This window comes from Phyllobates terribilis, unplaced genomic scaffold (genome assembly GCF_046119375.1).
Source record: "Phyllobates terribilis strain yellow unplaced genomic scaffold, ASM4611937v1 Scaffold_11__3_contigs__length_659146591, whole genome shotgun sequence".
Taxonomy (NCBI): Eukaryota; Metazoa; Chordata; class Amphibia; order Anura; family Dendrobatidae; genus Phyllobates; species Phyllobates terribilis.
Window position 1 is genome coordinate 452350560 of NW_027362771.1, and position 17460 is coordinate 452368019.

General features: G+C 44.0%; 1 protein-coding gene across 2 annotated transcripts in view; it reads right to left on the reverse strand.

The window, feature by feature from the left end:
- Positions 1 to 12812, reverse strand: part of AGBL1 (AGBL carboxypeptidase 1) — a 1577225-nt gene extending 1564413 nt beyond the window's left edge. Inside the window, exon 1 of one of the 2 annotated variants that reach the window (XM_073653286.1) lies at positions 12396 to 12812. In XM_073653286.1, coding sequence (XP_073509387.1) covers positions 12396 to 12446 — 51 coding nt within the window. In that variant the 5' untranslated portion in view covers positions 12447 to 12812. The remainder of the gene's footprint in view (positions 1 to 12395) is intronic. The other variant, XM_073653285.1, reaches the window with a different exon arrangement.
- Between the last annotated feature and the right edge of the window lie 4648 nt (positions 12813 to 17460).

The window sequence follows — 17460 nt, forward strand, 5'->3', positions numbered from 1 at the left end:
CCCCTCAGTTTATTTACTTTCTTACGAGCGCAGCGATACTGTACATGTAGTCAAAAAGTTCTGTTTGGACAAATGGCAGGAGCAATATTTGAATTTTGGATCACAAATTTGGTTGAAAGATGGCTGGCACCATGTCCCATTTGTAGGGTCTCTAAGGTCCCTACACAGCAGAAACCCCCCACAACTGACCCCGTTTTGGAAACTGCACCCCTCAAGGATTTTATCCAGGGGTATAGTGAGCATTTTTAACCCACATATGCAACACAGAATTTGATAACGGTAGGTCAGCATATTGAATATGTCATCATTAGTGTTGAGCGTAAGTGCTCCCTACTTGAGTTTGCATCGGGTGCTCGGATATGCACAGAGTTTCGCGGGTGCTTGAGTGACATGCTCGAGTCCTCGCCCCGCGTGTTTCTCAGCTGTTAGACACCCAAAAACACAAGTTGGGATTGCCCTTGTATGGCAGGCAATCCCTGCATGTTTTTTTTTAGCTGTCTAACATCCGCAAAACATGCGGGGTGGAGACTCGAGAATGATAATCGGTGCATGCCCGAGCACCCGATGCAAACTAAAGTAGCGAGCACTTGCGCTCAAGACTGATCATCATATCATCATAATTTTTTTTATCTTTTGAAAAAAAAAAAAACAACCCTAAGTCCTAATCCTTAGCCCAATCCTATTCCTTACCCCAACCCCAACCCAAACCCTAATGTCAAAGAATAAAAAAAATAAAGAATGTAAAATAAAAAAATAATAATCTGACTTAGGGGGTGACACAGGGGTGGATGATTTACTAATTATTAGCTTTTGATCACTGTGATAGGGGCTGTGATAAGGCACCAATAGAAAAATTCCCTGCTGCTGTCGGGTGCAGGCCGTCAGATCTCAGCGGTCGCACTGCGCATGCGCCCGCCATTTTTTTTTCAGAAAGAGGAGCCGAAGGGCTGGGGGATGAAATGGGAGGGCCAGGGGGATGGCGGAGGTACTAGGGGTGGCTTGGGGACATCATTTCTGTCTTCTCTGATGTGTACAGTATATCATGTCAGAAGAGAGAGAAATGATTTTAATAGCAGACACACTTTTTTTTTTACTTGATCGCCGTTATTCATGTGACCTGGAAAATCCAGCCCTGATCGTGTTCTCCAGGGTCTCAGCTACCCCCGGTAGCTGAAACTCCAGAGATTTTCGGACTCTGGGGCCGCTATACTTTTATTCCTGATCCCCGTTTTGATGAGGGAATAAGTCGCCTTGGCGGCTGCTGTTTTCATGCATATTGGTGGTCATTAAGGGGTTAAATAAAGACTGACTGATTACAAGTTTGTAAACACCTGTGATGCTAATTATAGTGCACACCTTAGTTTAACATGTCCCTATGGTCAAATTATTTTCAATCTTTCCTAGGTGTACCATCATTTTTGCCCAAGTCATTTTTACTACTTTGATTGTTTTTCTTGTTGAACCATAATTGAAAAGCATTTTCTGATTTTAATTAGTTGATATTCAGTAAATTTACCCTCGACTGGTGAGGTGGGGTTTTTGTCACGCAACTGGAGATGTGGGGTTTCCTATACCCCAGTGTTTAGAAATCTCTTATTTTTACAGAAAATGCAAAGATCAAGTTTGTTTTAATCGTTTTCTTAATGGCGATTGATTACACATGAGTATACCAAATTTTTGACACCCACAAATGGATGGAAGCTAGTGAGACACGTATCCTCATACGAACATTTTTTAATGAATGGCAGCCGAACAAAAATTCCCTGGGGTGTGTCAAACCCCACCTCACCAGTTGAGGTTTAAATTGAAAATTACCTTTGTCAGTTTCAAGTTATTTCAGTGACCAATGTAGCATTTTCTTACTTTAAGGCTGTGTGTCCACTATGTGTTTTTCAAGCATTATTGCCACGGAATTTCCGCAGCAAAAATGCTTAAAAAACGTTTGGTAATATGTGCCCCATGGTCCCCAATGATAATCCACATGTGCTGTGCACATGCTGCGGAAATTTCCACTGCGGATTATCATTGCGGAAAAATCCACAGCATGTCCATTATTTTTGCGGATATGCAGCATAATTGCTGACATTGACTTGCATTGAATCGCTTAATGTCTGCATGACTACATGTGCACACGCGGATATTAAGCGATTCAATGTGCGGATAGTAACTGGGTCTGGAGAAGAGGAGACTCTCATCATGACCCAGGTACCATAGCACCTGTTAAAAAAAAAAAGAATTTAAAATAAAAAATATACCTTATACTCACCTTCCGATGTCCCCCGGTCTCCTCTATGGTGTGTGCTGGCTCCCTGGTGGCTCGTAGTGGTGTAAAAGGACCTTCCATGATGTCATTTAGTCATATGACAGGTTACGCAACCGCTGACGCCGACGGTCGTGTGACCTGTCACATGACTAAATGATGTCATGGAAGGTCCTTTTACACCACTGCGAGCAGCCTAAGACACCGGACGCACTGGAGAGAAGACCGGGGACCATCAGAATGTGGGTATAATGTTTTTGGGGGATTTTTTTACCATTTTTATTCTTTTTTTAACTATTACTTGGTCACACTATATAAATCCATGCCAGTTGCACAGATTTATATAGTGTGACCAAGTTGTCAAGCACTTTTCCAAGTGATGATAAAATCGCTTGGAAAAGCGCTTGATAACCCGCATGCGAAAATGCACGCAAAACCGTTTGACAAACGATTCTACCTGGCAGGAAAAATGCATGTTAAATCCCCATCCGTTTTTCCTGCTAGGGAGATGCAGAAAAAATCCAGAGCATTTCTGCTTCGTGAGCACTAGGCCTGACAGAAGGGTACCAACAATATTGTCCATGTCTGCACTCTTTATGATTGTAGACTGCTGAATCACAACAGTGTGCAGTGCGCACGTTGTTACGATTTCCCACTATTGTCACTATGCAGCAACTGAACAACCTTTTTAACGGCTTGCCTGTTAAGCCAATTTTCTTTTTTTATGGTTTGCATTTTTTCCTCCCTTTCTTCCAAGAGCCATACTTTTTTTATTTTTCAATTAACATTGCTGTATGAGGTCTTGTTTTTTATGGGACAAATTGTAGTTTTGAATGGCATCATACATTTTTGTATTCAATGTACCATAGTATGGCCAGACTATGAATAAGAACTACCTAGTTCGAAACGCATCAGATCTGCTGGAATAACTGGGTACAGTCCCCGGGGACAGTCCCCAAAATGTTTTTTTTCTTTTTTGCCTTTTAATGTATTCATAATAAAAAAATGTGTTTTTAATCACGCTCTCGCAGACCTGTTGCTGAATACTCACCTCTATTGCTTCGTTCTGCTGCCAACACAGCTGAATCCTTGCACTGCCAGAGGACTCCTCTCACATTGGTGAACTGGAAAAACTTTTTTCCTTATCCACAAAGATAACACTTGCCACATACTACATGAATGCTAATGAATGGACAAAGACGAGAGCTCTGATATTAGATTAGCTTTAGTCTTCTAACCTTAAAGCTCTCAAGCATAATCTACTATATAATTGTCTTATCCCGTCTGTCTGTCTGTCTGTCTGTCCAGGAAATCCCGCGTAGCTCATTGGTCCGGCAGCGGCCAATCAGTGCCACGGATTTCAGAAAAAAGATGGCGGCCGTTAGCGGCTCATCTGTGGGACGGAGCTCAGCGGCGTTGCAGCCGGGAGATGAGCGCCGCGAGGCGCTCATCTCCCGGCCGGTACCAGCAGAAGGACCCCGACCGCCGGACCCATCTGCGGGACGGAGAAGCAGCCGGGAGATGAGCGGCACGAGGCGCTCATGTCCCGGCCGGTAGCAGCGGAAGGACCGCCGGCGTCGCTGACATCCATTTCGAAGGGAGGACCGAGGAGCGGCGCTGCGGGTCGGGATACTTCTGCTGCGAGCGCCCGCTCATGTCCCGGGTTCTGCAGCGGAAGTAGCCGCACAGGCAGCGACGCTCCCCGGTCCTCACCAAGACGATTCGATGATTGGTCGCGGTCTTCGCACCCGACCAATCACTGATCTTAGCGCAAAAGTTAAATACCGCTGTGCTGATTGGTCGCGGACGCTGCCCGCGACCAATCACCGATTTGGGCGCAAAATTTAAATATCGGCCGTGACCAATCAGCACAGTAGTGGTTAACTTTAGCCGCAAGATCAGTGATTGGTCGCGGGCCAAGACCGCGACCAATCACCGATTTGTGCGGCACATTTAAATAGCGGCCGCGACCAATTAGATGTCAGCGCCGCTCCCCGGTCCTCCCTTCACACCCTTGCCGCATGGATGTCAGCGGCGCTGCCTGTGCAGATACTTCCGCTGCGAGAACCCGGGACATGAGCGGGCGCTCGCAGCAGAAGTATCCCGACCCGCAGCGCCGCTCCCCGGTCCTCCCTTCACACCCTAGCCGCTGATGTCCCCACAGTATCCGCATGGTGTTACAAAGATCCGGACATTTGCGTTAAAAATCGCTGATTGGTCGCTGGCTGTGCCCGCGACCAATCACCGATTTGGGCGCCAAATTTAAATATCGGCCGCGACCAATCAGCACAGCGGTGTTTAAATCTGGAGCCAAGATCGGTGATTGGTCACGTCCGATATTTAAATTTGGCGCCCAAATTGGTTATTGGTCGCGGGCAGCGCCAGCGACCAATCAGCGATTTTTAACACAAATGTCCGGACCTTTGTAACATCATGCGGATACTGTGGGGACATCAGCGGCTAGGATGTGAAGGGAAGACCGGGGAGCGGCGCTGCCTGTGCGGATACTTCCGCTGCGAGAACCAGGGACATGAGCGGGCGCTCGCAGCAGAAGTATTTCGACCCGCAGCGCCGCTCCCCGGTCCTCCCTTCACACCCTAGCCGCTGATGTCCCCACAGTATCTGCATGGTGTTACAAAGCTCCGGACATTTGTGTTAAAAATCGCTGATTGGTCGCTGGCGCTGGCCGCGACCAATCACCGATTTGGGCGCCAAATTTAAATATCGGCCGCGACCAATCACCGATCTTGGCTCCACATTTAAACACCGCTGTACTGATTGGTCGCGGATGCTATTTAAATGTGGCGCCAAAATCGGTGATTGGTCGCGCCCAGCGTCGGCGACCAATCAGCACAGCGGTGTTTAAATGTGGAGCCAAGATCGGTGATTGGTCGCGGCCGATATTTAAATTTGGCGCCCAAATCGGTGATTGGTCGCGGGCAGCGCCTGCGACCAATCAGCGATTTTTAACACAAATGTCCGGACCTTTGTAACACCATGCGGATACTGTGGGGAGATCAGCGGCTAGGGTGTGAAGGGAAGACCGGGGAGCGGCGCTGCGGGTCGGGATACTTCTGCTGCGAGCAGTCGCTCATGTCCCGGGTTCTCGCAGTGGAAGTAGCCGCACAGGCAGCGGCGCTCCCCGGTCCTCACTAATACAATTCGCTGATTGGTCGCGCTCTCCGCACGCGACAAATCAGTGATCTTGGCGCTAATGTTAAACACCGCTCTGCTGATTGGTCACGGCCGCTGCCCGCCACCAATCACTGATTTGGGCGCCACATTTAAATAGCGGCCGCAACCAATCACCGATCTTGCAGCCACATTAAAACACTGCTGTGCAAATTGGTCGCGGACGCCAGCCGCGACTAATCAGCGAGATTGGCGCCAAATTTAAACAACGCTCTGCTGATTGAACGCGGTCGCTGGCCGAGATCAATCAGCAGTATTGGCGCAAAATTTAAACAACGCTCTGCTGATTAGTCGCGGCCGTCAGCCGCGACTAATCAGCGATTTTGGCGCCAAATTTAAACACCGCTCTGCTGATTGGTCACCGGCCGCAACCAATCAGCGATTTTGGCGCCAAATTTAAACCCCGCTCGGCATCGCTCTGCTGAATGGTCACGGTCGCCGGCCGCGACCAATCAGCAGTATTGTCGCCAAATTTAAACACCTCTTTGCTGATTGGTCGCGGTCGCGACTAATCAGCGATTTTGGTGCCAAATTTAAACACGCTCTCCATTCCTCACTAACACGGTTCGCTGATTGGTCGCGGCCGCCGCCCGCGACCAATCAGCGAGATTGGCGTCAAATTTAAACAACGCTCTGCTGATTGGTCGAGGCCGGCGACCGCGACCAATCAGCAGAGCGATGCAGAGCGGGGTTTAAATTTGGCCCCAAAGTCGCTGATTAGTCGCGTCTGACGGCCGTGACCAATCAGCAGAGCGTTGTTTAAATTTTGCGCCAAAATCGCTGATTGGTCGCTGCCAGTGGCCTCGACCAATCAGCGATTTTGGCGCCAAATTTAAACACCGCTCTGTATCGCTCTGCTGATTGGTCGCGGTCGGCGGCCGCGACCAATCAGCAGTATTGGCGCCAAATTTAAACACCGCTCTGCTGATTGGTCGCGACTAATCAGCGATTTTGGTGCCAAATTTAAACACGCTCTCCAGTCCTCACTAACACGGTTCGCAGATTGGTCGCGGCCGCCGCCCGCGACCAATCACCGATATTGCCGCCAAATTTAAACACCGCTTTGCTGATTGGTCGCGGTTGCCTAACGCGACCAATCAGCGATTTGGGCGCCAAATTTAAACGCCGCTCTGCTAATTGCGCCCCGTCGGCCGCATACCTATTCTAGAATACCCGATGCGTTCAAATCGGGCCACCATCTAGTAGATTAGAATCATCCAAACTCAACAAATTCACAGGGATCATCATGCCATCTAATGTGTATGGGAGATTCTTTCCAATAAATGATGTTCTGCAGGGAAATAAGCCACTACCAGATGAGCTGGCCAGTGTCTTAGGCCATGTGTGTACTTGTAAAAATTCTGCATTTTTTCCCCTTCTATTTTTTTCGGCAGGTGTTTTCATTAAAATACACAATGCATTTTTGATGCATTTTTAACACATTTCCATACAGTGTTTTCTGTGCAGAAATACACGTATTCTCAATTGTGTTTTTTTACATGCATTTTTTTCAGGCTCTCCATAAAAGCTTGTCACAGTGAGCATGAGTTTTCGTTTAAACACATCCACTTTGCTTGAACTGTTAAATTAAGATTTTCTGCACAAAAAAGACAGCAGAAAAAATGTAGCATTTACACTACTTGGAATATGACCTTACTTTGCTCTCCCCATAGAGAACACAGGAGTGCTCAGCTGAGCGAAGCATTCAGGTGTATGGGGTAGTTGAGAGAGAGAGATGCTAGCCAAGTAAACTTTTGCCTGACGCTTATCTAAGGCATATGGGCACTTTTAGTTTTAGCTACAGACCTGAGTGGGTGATAAATGATTCCAAAACCATATTTATTTTCTTCAAAATGTGAAAATCAATTTTTTTTGTAGCTATCAATCATGCTCTGTAACATCCCACAGACTTTCCAACTGATTGAAGGAGCCCATACACATCAAAAACTTCTGCAACTGGGGAGAAACATTATAAGCCAACCTGTGCCAATTCTACATCAAGTGAAATGGTTAATTCAGATATATTCACCTTCAATACTAAAGTCTAAGGCTTCATTCTGACTCCTTTTTTTCATGCACAGGTTCTATCAGTGTTTTTCATGGATAGAACAGGGACCCGTTATAGACTTATGGTGCTGGTAATATGTTCACATGTTTTTGTGGACAATGTGTCCATAAAAAAATCATGGTGACATGTCCGTTTTTGATCCAACTCACTGAAATCACTTTTTGATTTCAGTGAGTTCTATGGAGAAAAATGGTTCTATGAAGAAAAAGCTGACATACAGGAAAATAAAAAAAACTTTCCACTTTTGAAATATGGTAACCTGAAAACTATGACCAAGTAGGACGATTCATGGTATTGGGCTGCACTTCCACAATAAAGATCCTTTGTCCAGATGTATACAAAGCGGTTTTTATTCCAAGGCACGTTCCGACACCAGACTGTCATCTTTATCAAGTATAAAAACCAACTTTACGCGTCGTGGAATAAAGCCGCTTAATATACATTTGGACAAAGGATCTTTAATTTGGAAGTGCAGACCAATACCGTAAATCGTCCTACTTGGTCAGATATCCTTTCATCACCCAGCACTGGGGCAGCAGCAACTGATATCAAGTTTTTCCAGGAGTTGTGCCTACATAATTCACTCAGATGAGCATATCCCTTGATCTATATTGTTTTTTTAATAGGGTATCACCTTATAGTCTCATGTGCTCTATTTCCCCACAGTACTTGCTCAACCTGAAAACTATAATATTTCAGTAAAATATATGTACAGTGCAAGTAGGTAGCAGGTGTATTGAGCAGGCTCACGGGATGAGCTCACCCCATACTCTGCAGGTAATAAATTTGTGTTACAACCAGGACCTGCCTTTAACAACCACAGGGGCGCTTACATTTTTAACCTATTAAATGCCATTGTCAAACTCTGGCAGTGGCATTAACAGCGTGCCAGCATAGGTGTGCGCAATTCTATGACACGCCTGTGACAGGGGGTGCCGATGGGTTGTTATGACAGCCAGGGGTCTGTTGAAGACCCCCAGTCTTGTCATTACGGAACTCCCTTGAAACCCAGCTTATGATTGGGCTTCAATGGAGACAATGATTTTTACTATATATAGCAATGCTGTGGTATTGCTGTATATAGCACAAGCGATCAGACGGTCACAGCTTTAAGTCCCCTAAGGGGACTAACAAGTAGTGAAAAGTAAAAAATGTTGTAAATAGAAAAAAAATATATATAAAAGTTTAAATCACCCCCCATTTTCCGCATTAAAAATAAAGATAATAAAAAAAATACAGATATGTGGTATCGCCGCATTCAGAAAACTCTGATCTATAAAAATATAAAAATAGTTAACCTGATCGGTAAACATCCTAAATGAAGAGGTTCAAGAACGGCAAAATTACGTTTCTTTGGTTACTGCAATTCCACAAAAAATGCTGTAACAAGTGATTAAAATGTCATATCTATCCCAAAATTGTATCAATAAAAACAACGCCTCTCCCCACAAAAAATAAACCAGCACATAGCTCCATCGGTCGAAAAAAGAAAACATTACGGGTCTTGGAAAATGGTTACACAAGCCACACTTCAGTTTTGTTTTTTTTTTATTATTTTAGTGGTATAAAAAAAATCAGGACATGTTTGGTATCACCGTAATCATACTGATGAGCAAAATCATATTGCATGGGTCTTTTTACCACACAATGTACACTGTAAAAACAATTCCCAAAAAACAATGTCAGAATTATGTTTTTTTTCGCAATTTCAACGCACTTGGAATTTTTTTCTCATTTTCCAGTACAGTATGTGGTAAAAAGAATGGTAACATTCAAAAGTACAACTCGTGCTGCAAAAAAACAAGCCCTTGAATGTCTATCTGGACAGAAAAATAAAAGGGTTATGGCTCTGGGAAGAAGTGATAGAAAAAAACAAAAATGCTAAAATGGAAATTTGTCCCATCGTGAAGGGGTTAATGCACTTTTACTGGGTAAAAAGTATCATACTGAATAAAAGTATAATGTTAGTAATGCCACATGGGAATGGCAAAAAATGTATTGAACAAAGACAGTGGCAGAATTTCATTTTTTCTAATTTCTCCTACAAAGAGCAACTGTCAATTTTGCTAAAAAAAAAAGTTAATAAAAGTTCATCATTAAATGGTGCCATTAATAAACACAACTCATCCAACAACAAAAAACAGCTGTGCCTATGGAAAAATACAAAAAGTTATACAGACTGGAATAATAAGCCGTGTCATAAAGAGGTTGAAAAATGAACGGAAATAACATCATTAATGAATGGACTTGAATGAGTTGTAAAATTTTACTACCTTAAGCCCATAAATCTAAACACCTAGACTGCTAAACCTTTAGTAAATCCCAAGAGATCTCAGAGACCAGGATAAAGGTACACACGTCTGCTTTGTTTAAATCATGTGCACGCTGCAGAAGTTAAATCAAAATATAATATATATAAACGGTATATATATATATATATATATATATATATATATATATATATATATATATATATATATACATATATACACACAATATTTTTACAAATAATTAAATAATTGTAATAATATAATTGTTCTATAATTATAGAATAATTTAAGAATATTTTTTTTAAGAATAAAATATACAGTATGTTTGTACTTCTATTCTCGTCATTGTCTTGAAAAAGACCCTTTGCTGTTGAAACATGACTGTTTTAGATAAATACAAGTGTATGTTCACATGGAACACACACGTAGCAGCTATTCATATTATAGCAGAGAAAATTAGCATTTTACTCCTGCATGTCAATTCAAACTGCAGATTTTCATTGCTAATTTCAGTAGTTCCAATGGAGAGGTTGAAATCTGTGGTACTGCTATAGCAGAATCCATACCAATTGGTGCTGATTATGTTGCTCTGAATTTGCCGCAAATATTCCGCTACAGAAACTCTACAGTACATGTGACTCGTGTGGACATATCCTTTTGTTTCTTCAAGCATATAGGCGAAAAATTAGTGACAGATCATAAGGGATAGTATGAGATAAGCATGCAAAATAGTATATTACTATAATATATTATTACAAGAGATGAGCGGATCGCTTCGCGCAATCCCAGTCTACAGTCCAGGTCAGTGCTTCCTGGAAGTGGAAAAAAGCTGAGTGAATTTCTTGACGGGATCCCGGGCTCATCGGATGATTTACTCTGCTTGTGCGTCGTCACCGGTGCGCCACACAGATGATGTCACCAGGCCCATGAATTAAACGCCTCACCGAGGAACCCGTAAGGTCAGAAAATTCATGCAGCTCCTGTCCATGGCCTGCGAGCACTTACCTGGACTGTGGAACAAGGTTGCGCAAAGTGATCTGCTCATCTCTAACTATATTATGATTGGGGGTCCTAATGCTGTGACTCCTGTGATCCCTGTAAGGCCACAGCCCCACTATCAGTATTTTTGTCAGTATTCAGTCAGTTTTTTTTTTCAGTAGTGGGTGCCAAAACCAGGAGTGGGTGATAAATGCAGAATTGGTGACTTGTTTCTATTATACCTTTTCTCTGATTGTTCCTCACCTGGTTTTGGCTCCAACTCCAGAGAAAAAATACTGACCGAATACTGACCAAATACTGATAGTGGGGCCGTAGCCTAAGGGTATGTTTACACTTTTGGCATGTAAAATGCCGGAAAAAAATCTGGTCCAAAAAAAGCTCAGCAAAATGGTTCTTTTGGTTTCAATCCAAAAACAATTTGTTGCTCATATTTTCAGGCTTTTGAATGTTTTTTAAACATTTTAGGCTTTCAAAGACAGCTACTATTTAAAAGAAGTAGCATGGCCATTCTTCTGGTGTTTTCCGCTTGAGCAAATTACAATACAAATTAATGGGGAAGCTAAAAAGATGTCTGGAAGATGCCCGAGCATTTTTTTAAGCATTATGTCAGTGGTTTTGCTTTAAAAATACAAGCGTCTTTTTCATTATTCAATGGAATTAAAAAAATGTCTCCAAAACAATTGTAAAAACCATGCCAAAAAAAACATGGAATAAAAAAGCCAGTGGAAAAAAACTACGAAAAAGAGCTCAGAAAACAAACAAAAATAGTGCTAACAAAGATGTTTAAGGTTTTCAAAACTCCAGAGAAAACAAGTGATTCCTGAAGCAACATCTGCTTCAAAAAGTTTGTTTTTGACCACCCTAAGGCTATGTTTCCATAATGAGTGTTAGGTGAGTTTTTATATTGCAGATTTTCTGCAGCATTTCTTCTCCTATTAAGTAAAATAGGTTACTTACATTTTTTTGAAAATACACTACGTGAAAATCCTCACCAAAAATTCATCGTGGGAACGTAGTCTAAAGGATCTACAATACCAGTAACGTGCAGCTTTTTTTTTTCTGCATCACTTTAAACCTGGCACCATGCCCCTATTTACTTGATTGGGCTTGTGGTTCCTGCCTGCCGCAATGGAAATAAACTCCAAAGAGGAAGTTGTACTTCAGCAGCGCTGTGGCTCTTCTCTTTCTAGGGATCGGTAGGGGAGCTAGATAATAAGCCTTGAACGTTCAGTGTTATGCTATCATATACTGTAGTAGGAAAAAAACCACTAGTGCTTCAATTTTTTATCGGCTGCAGGTGTTCACCTGGATGCAAGCAGAGAACTGAGGTACTAGTCAAAGCTCACAGCTGTGGCCGGCAGTCATATACACGCAGAGGAAGTGGACCTGAGAGGTAAACAGAGGCACCATACTATGCTCAGCTATCATATAAAAATGAATGACTGTGGATATCGGTGCTATTTATGTGTTCTATTTACGGTAGTAATAATAATATCAGTATAAAACAGTTTTAGGCTCTTACACATGGAGCTCACAATCTTTGCCATACACATCATGGGTTAACTAGTTATTACTCCACTTACACGTCATGCCAAATGCTTCTTACCTGTAAAGTAGAAAGCAGAACTTGCAAACCACTAGAGCCTTCACTTGCCATGTCTGTGCCAATGACAACTATGTCTTGCTCACACTGTGGTCAAGCAGACAACCAGCAGACACAATGCAGCTTAACCCGTCTCTGCCAAGTCCCTGATGCTCTCTGTCCTAAGGGCAGATCAAGTCACACATAAACTGGCATGTTACTATTCAAAGCAGTGCAACTCTAGACCTCAGCTGTGGGAACTAAATGCCAGCTTGCCACTCTGACGATTACATTAATTTCCTATGTAAAGAATCCCAGAGATTAAGCGGGGTCTCATAGCTTGAGATATGTGAGCAAGGTTAGGGATAGAAGTCCTTGTTGGGAAAAGGGGAGGTAGCCAGGAACTTCAAGTCAGCAAACAAAACAGGCTGGAGAGAGGCGAAGAAAATGACAGACACTGGCAGGCTGTGAGAAGTGTCCAAATGTCCCCGGGAAGACAAGAGTGGTGGTCTAGCTTTCAAACCGGTCTCCTTGTTCACATGAAATTGGATACTGGATTTCACATACTGCTCACCAAAAGGGAGCCTCATGGGGTCAAGAAAACAGCAAACCAAAATCTGAAATAGAAACAGGCTGCAATCTATACCCTAAAAACCTGCAAACTGGTGATATTAACTTTAAGGGAATTTTCTATACTTTTGCTCCGAAATAACAGAACATTCGATTATAATCATCTCGATAAAGAATCGCTGATGTAATTGCAGAAAGTTCATACAATTATAATGAACTCAACATTGACTTTTAATCAACTGAAAATGACTTTTTTCATAATGATCAACAATGGAACAAAAGTATTTTTGTATATTAATCAGCGGCAATATGAGCCTTATAAATAACAGAACTGAGAAAATCTTTAGTGCTTTGTGTCGACATTCACGCAGCAGGTAGACGTTATAAAGACCTAATTTTATAAGGGGAAGAAAAAAAAACGCCAAATTCAGTAACTAAAATTTGTTTTGAAGTAAACCATTATTTAGGCTTTTTGCAGACGCTGAGATAACAAGCAACAGTATTATCACATTGAAAGAACGCACTCTATTATACAAGGGTAGCTATGAAAACCATAATTAAATCGCAATTTGCTAAGATACAAAATGGATGGATTCCTTTGACTTTTTCTCAATACAAAAGATTTTATTTTTCAGTTGAATGGAACCTGGTGCATTCAGCTGGCAGACTGGCAGTAAAAGTATATCTTGTCAGTCAGACAATACCAGCCAAACCAGGCTTTAAGGTTTACTTAGTATTATTCAACATTGAATACAAAGGAACACAACCATAATGGGACCTGGATCCAGCAAACTCTGAATTTATATGGCATCAATTATAGCTTCAGCATATTTACAGATGTCAGATCGGTGCCAATGTTTCCTATTTTATCCTTGAAATAAAAAACAGAATTTCCTTTATATAATACAGAATACAATATGAAAGCATACACTATGTAATACAGCCTTGTATGTCGTAGAAGCAGTACATTAACTCAATGTTGTATCATAAAAATATTCTATATTTGGTTACCCCAGGCAGCATGCTTGGACTGGCCCATAGGCGAACAGAATAAAAATGGTAAAAAATAAACATTATACTTACATTCCGATGGCCCCCGGTCTCCTGTACGATGCGTCTTGTGTCTTGTACGGCTCGTGATGGTCTAAAAGGACCTGCGGTGACGTCATTTAGTCATGTGACAGGTCACGCGACCGCCGACGTCAGCGGTCACGTGATCTGTAACATGACTAAATGACGTCACCACTGGTCCTTTTAGACCATCGCGAGCCATACAAGAGACTGGATGCATCGTACAGGAGACCAGGGGCCATCGGAAGGTAAGTATAATGTTTATTTTTTATTTTAAATTCTTTTTTTAACAGGTACTATGGTACCAGGGTCTGGAGGAGAGTCTCCTCTTCTCCAGACCCGGGTACCATCCGCACATTGAATCACTTTATATCCGCATGTGCACATGTAGTCATGTGGATATTAATCGATTCAATGCAAGTCAATGGCGGCAATTGCACTGCGTGTCCACAAAATTAATGGACATGCTGCGCAGTTTTCCGCAATGATAATCCGCAGCGGAAATTTCCGCAGCATGTGCACCGCACATGCGGATCATCATTGGGGACCATGGGGCACATATTACCAAGTGATTTTTAAGCATTTTCGCTGCGAAAATTCCACAGAAAAAACGCTTGAAAAACGCATAGTGGGCACGCAGCCTTAACGTGGAAAATATTGGCCTCCATTTCCATTTTGTTACAGTGTGCCAGTGAAGCTATTCACACGAGGTCGCTGTGAAGAATAGTATTAGTAAACTACAGGACTGCTATTAAAACCGTGGTTCTCTGTCAGACGTATCACATATAACTGCATTCCAAAATCAGCCATTTCTGGCTTCCATTTCCATTTTGTTGCAGTGTGTTGGTGAAGCTATTCACACGAGGTCTCTGAAGAATAGTATTAGCAAGGTACAGGCCCGCTATTTAAAACCGTGGTTCTCCATCAGACGTATCACATATAGCTGCGGCTCAAATCCAGCCATTTGTAGTGAACATGGAAAATATTGTCCTCCATTGAAAATGGACAAGGTGCGTGGCAAGAGATGGGGAAGTGGATGTGATGGTGCATGCAAAGACCGAGGCCGTGGCCATGGGCAAATACCTACATCTTGCCGCTCTACTTTCCTGTCCCAATTATTAGGGGACCGCAGAACACCACTATTGAACATAGAGCAGTGTTAAAAGGTCCAAATACAAATGCACAGGCAACCAGCACTGCAGAGACTCCAGAAGCTCGACCTCATCAGCTGGAGCAATCAATCTTACCATCAGGTGCTAAAAGGTTATTGGTTGGATAGCGGATAATGCTTCCAGTAACTTAGCCACCACCACCACCCTGTCTTTCACACGGTCAAGTCTCAGTAGCTGTGAGTCTGGAGTGCATATTCCTCACCCTGATCCTCCTTCCTCCCACCATGCCAATGCCTGGAGACAACTGATCCCACACTTGGACACCCAGAAGAACTGTTCACTTTTCCGTTCATAGGTTCGGGCCTCTCGCCCGACCAGCTTCAAGCGGGTGAAGAGGAGAATGCGTGTAGCAATGCCCAAATATTTGAGCAGCCACGGTCACATGAAGGCAATGATGGGAAAGTGAAATTACTGTCGCAAGAGGTGGATGATGGTGAGACACAATTGGCAGAAAGTCAGGAGGAGGACCAGGGTGCGTAAGTGGAAGACGAGGTGGTGGATGATATAGTAACTGACCCAACCTGGCAGGGGGACATGCAGAGCAAGGACAGCAGCACACAGGGGAAGGGAGGCGTAGCACCACAACAGGCAGGAAGAAGCAGTGTTGTGGCCGCAGAGACAAGGTGGGAAAGCGTTCCCCGTAACACCAACACGACGGAAGTTGCCAGTACAACTGTTAGGTCTTCCCGAGTCTGGTTGTTTTTAAAGACTCTGCAGATAACCCCAAAAAGGCCATTTGAACCACCTGCCAGGCCAGCATCAGCAGGGGTAGCAAAACTAGCCGCCTGACCACCACCAGCATGATCAGGCACATGGCAGCAAAGCACCCGACTAAGTGGGCCGAACCCCAAGGTCCAGAAACAGTGTCTGCGGGTAACACCACTGCTTCTTCCGCTGTTGTGCGTGCACGCCAAACCCCTGTCCATGGCACATGTAAAATTGCTTCCCGCCCTGCACCTGTTATTGCATAGTCTCAACTAGCACCATCAGCAAGCACGTCCACGTCTTTGTCCCAGTGAAGCGTTCAGTTGTCCCTACCCCAGTCCTTGGAACTCAAGCGCAAATACACAGCCAACGCCCCACAGGTCACACTACTAAATTCACACATTTTTCGAATGCTTGCACTCGAAATGTTGTCTTTTAGGCTCGTGGAGATGGAAGCTCTCCACAACCTGATGGTGGCGGCTGTCCCTCAGTACTCGGTCCCCAGCTACCACTATTTTTCCCAGTGTGCTGTCCCCGCATTACACGAGCACCTGTCCCACAACATTAGCTGTGCCCTCAACAACGTAGTTACTGGGAAAGTCAACCTAACAATGGACACGTGGACAAGTGCTTGTGCGCAGACACGGTACATCTCGCTGATGGCACACTGGATTAATATTGTGGAAGCCTGGATCCAGTCGGCCCTTGGGACGGATAACATCCTCCCAATGCCGTGGATTGCGGGCCCTGTGTCAATCAGATTTGTCCCCACATTCTACAGCTCCTGCACCTCCTCCTCCTCTTCAGCCTCCATCTCCGAAATGACCACATCAGTCACAAGCTGGAAGCACTGAAGCACTGACTCAGCCAAGCGGCAACAGGCTGTGCTGAAGCTAATATGCTTAGGTGACAAACCACACAATGCTGAAGAGCTGTGGACAGCTCTGAAAGAGCAGGCAGATGTGTGGTTGACACTGCTGACCCTACAGCAAGGCATGGTCATGTGTGACAATGGCCGGAACATGGTGACGGCTCTGAAGCGAGGCGAGCTCACACATGTACCATGCCTGGCCCATGTGCTTAAACTCATGGTTCAGTGGTTTCTGAAACCTACCCGGATCTGCCGGATCTGCTTGCCAAAGTACGTCCCGTGTGTGCCCATTTTAGAAAGTCAGCTACAGCTTCCGCCGCCCTTGCCGTGCTTCAGCAGCATTTGCTGCTTCCAGCTCACTGGCTGGTTTGCGATGTCCCCACGCTTTGGAACGCTACATTGCAGATGTTGGGAAGGATTTGTGAGCAGAAGAGGGCAGTTGTTGACTACCAGCATCAACAAGGCAAACGATATTCAGGTCAGACTCCACACATAAGACCTCAGGAGTAGTGTTGAGCCACCCCCGTAGTGTTCGAGTTCGGTTCGGTTCGTCGAACACCCGTGTGTTCGCCGAACTGTTCGTCGAACACCTTCGAACACCGTTAAAACCAATGGCAGGCAAACAAAAACACATAGAAACACATAGAAAACACCTTCAAAGGTGTCCAAAAGCTGACAAACTGCTCAGAAGACACAACTA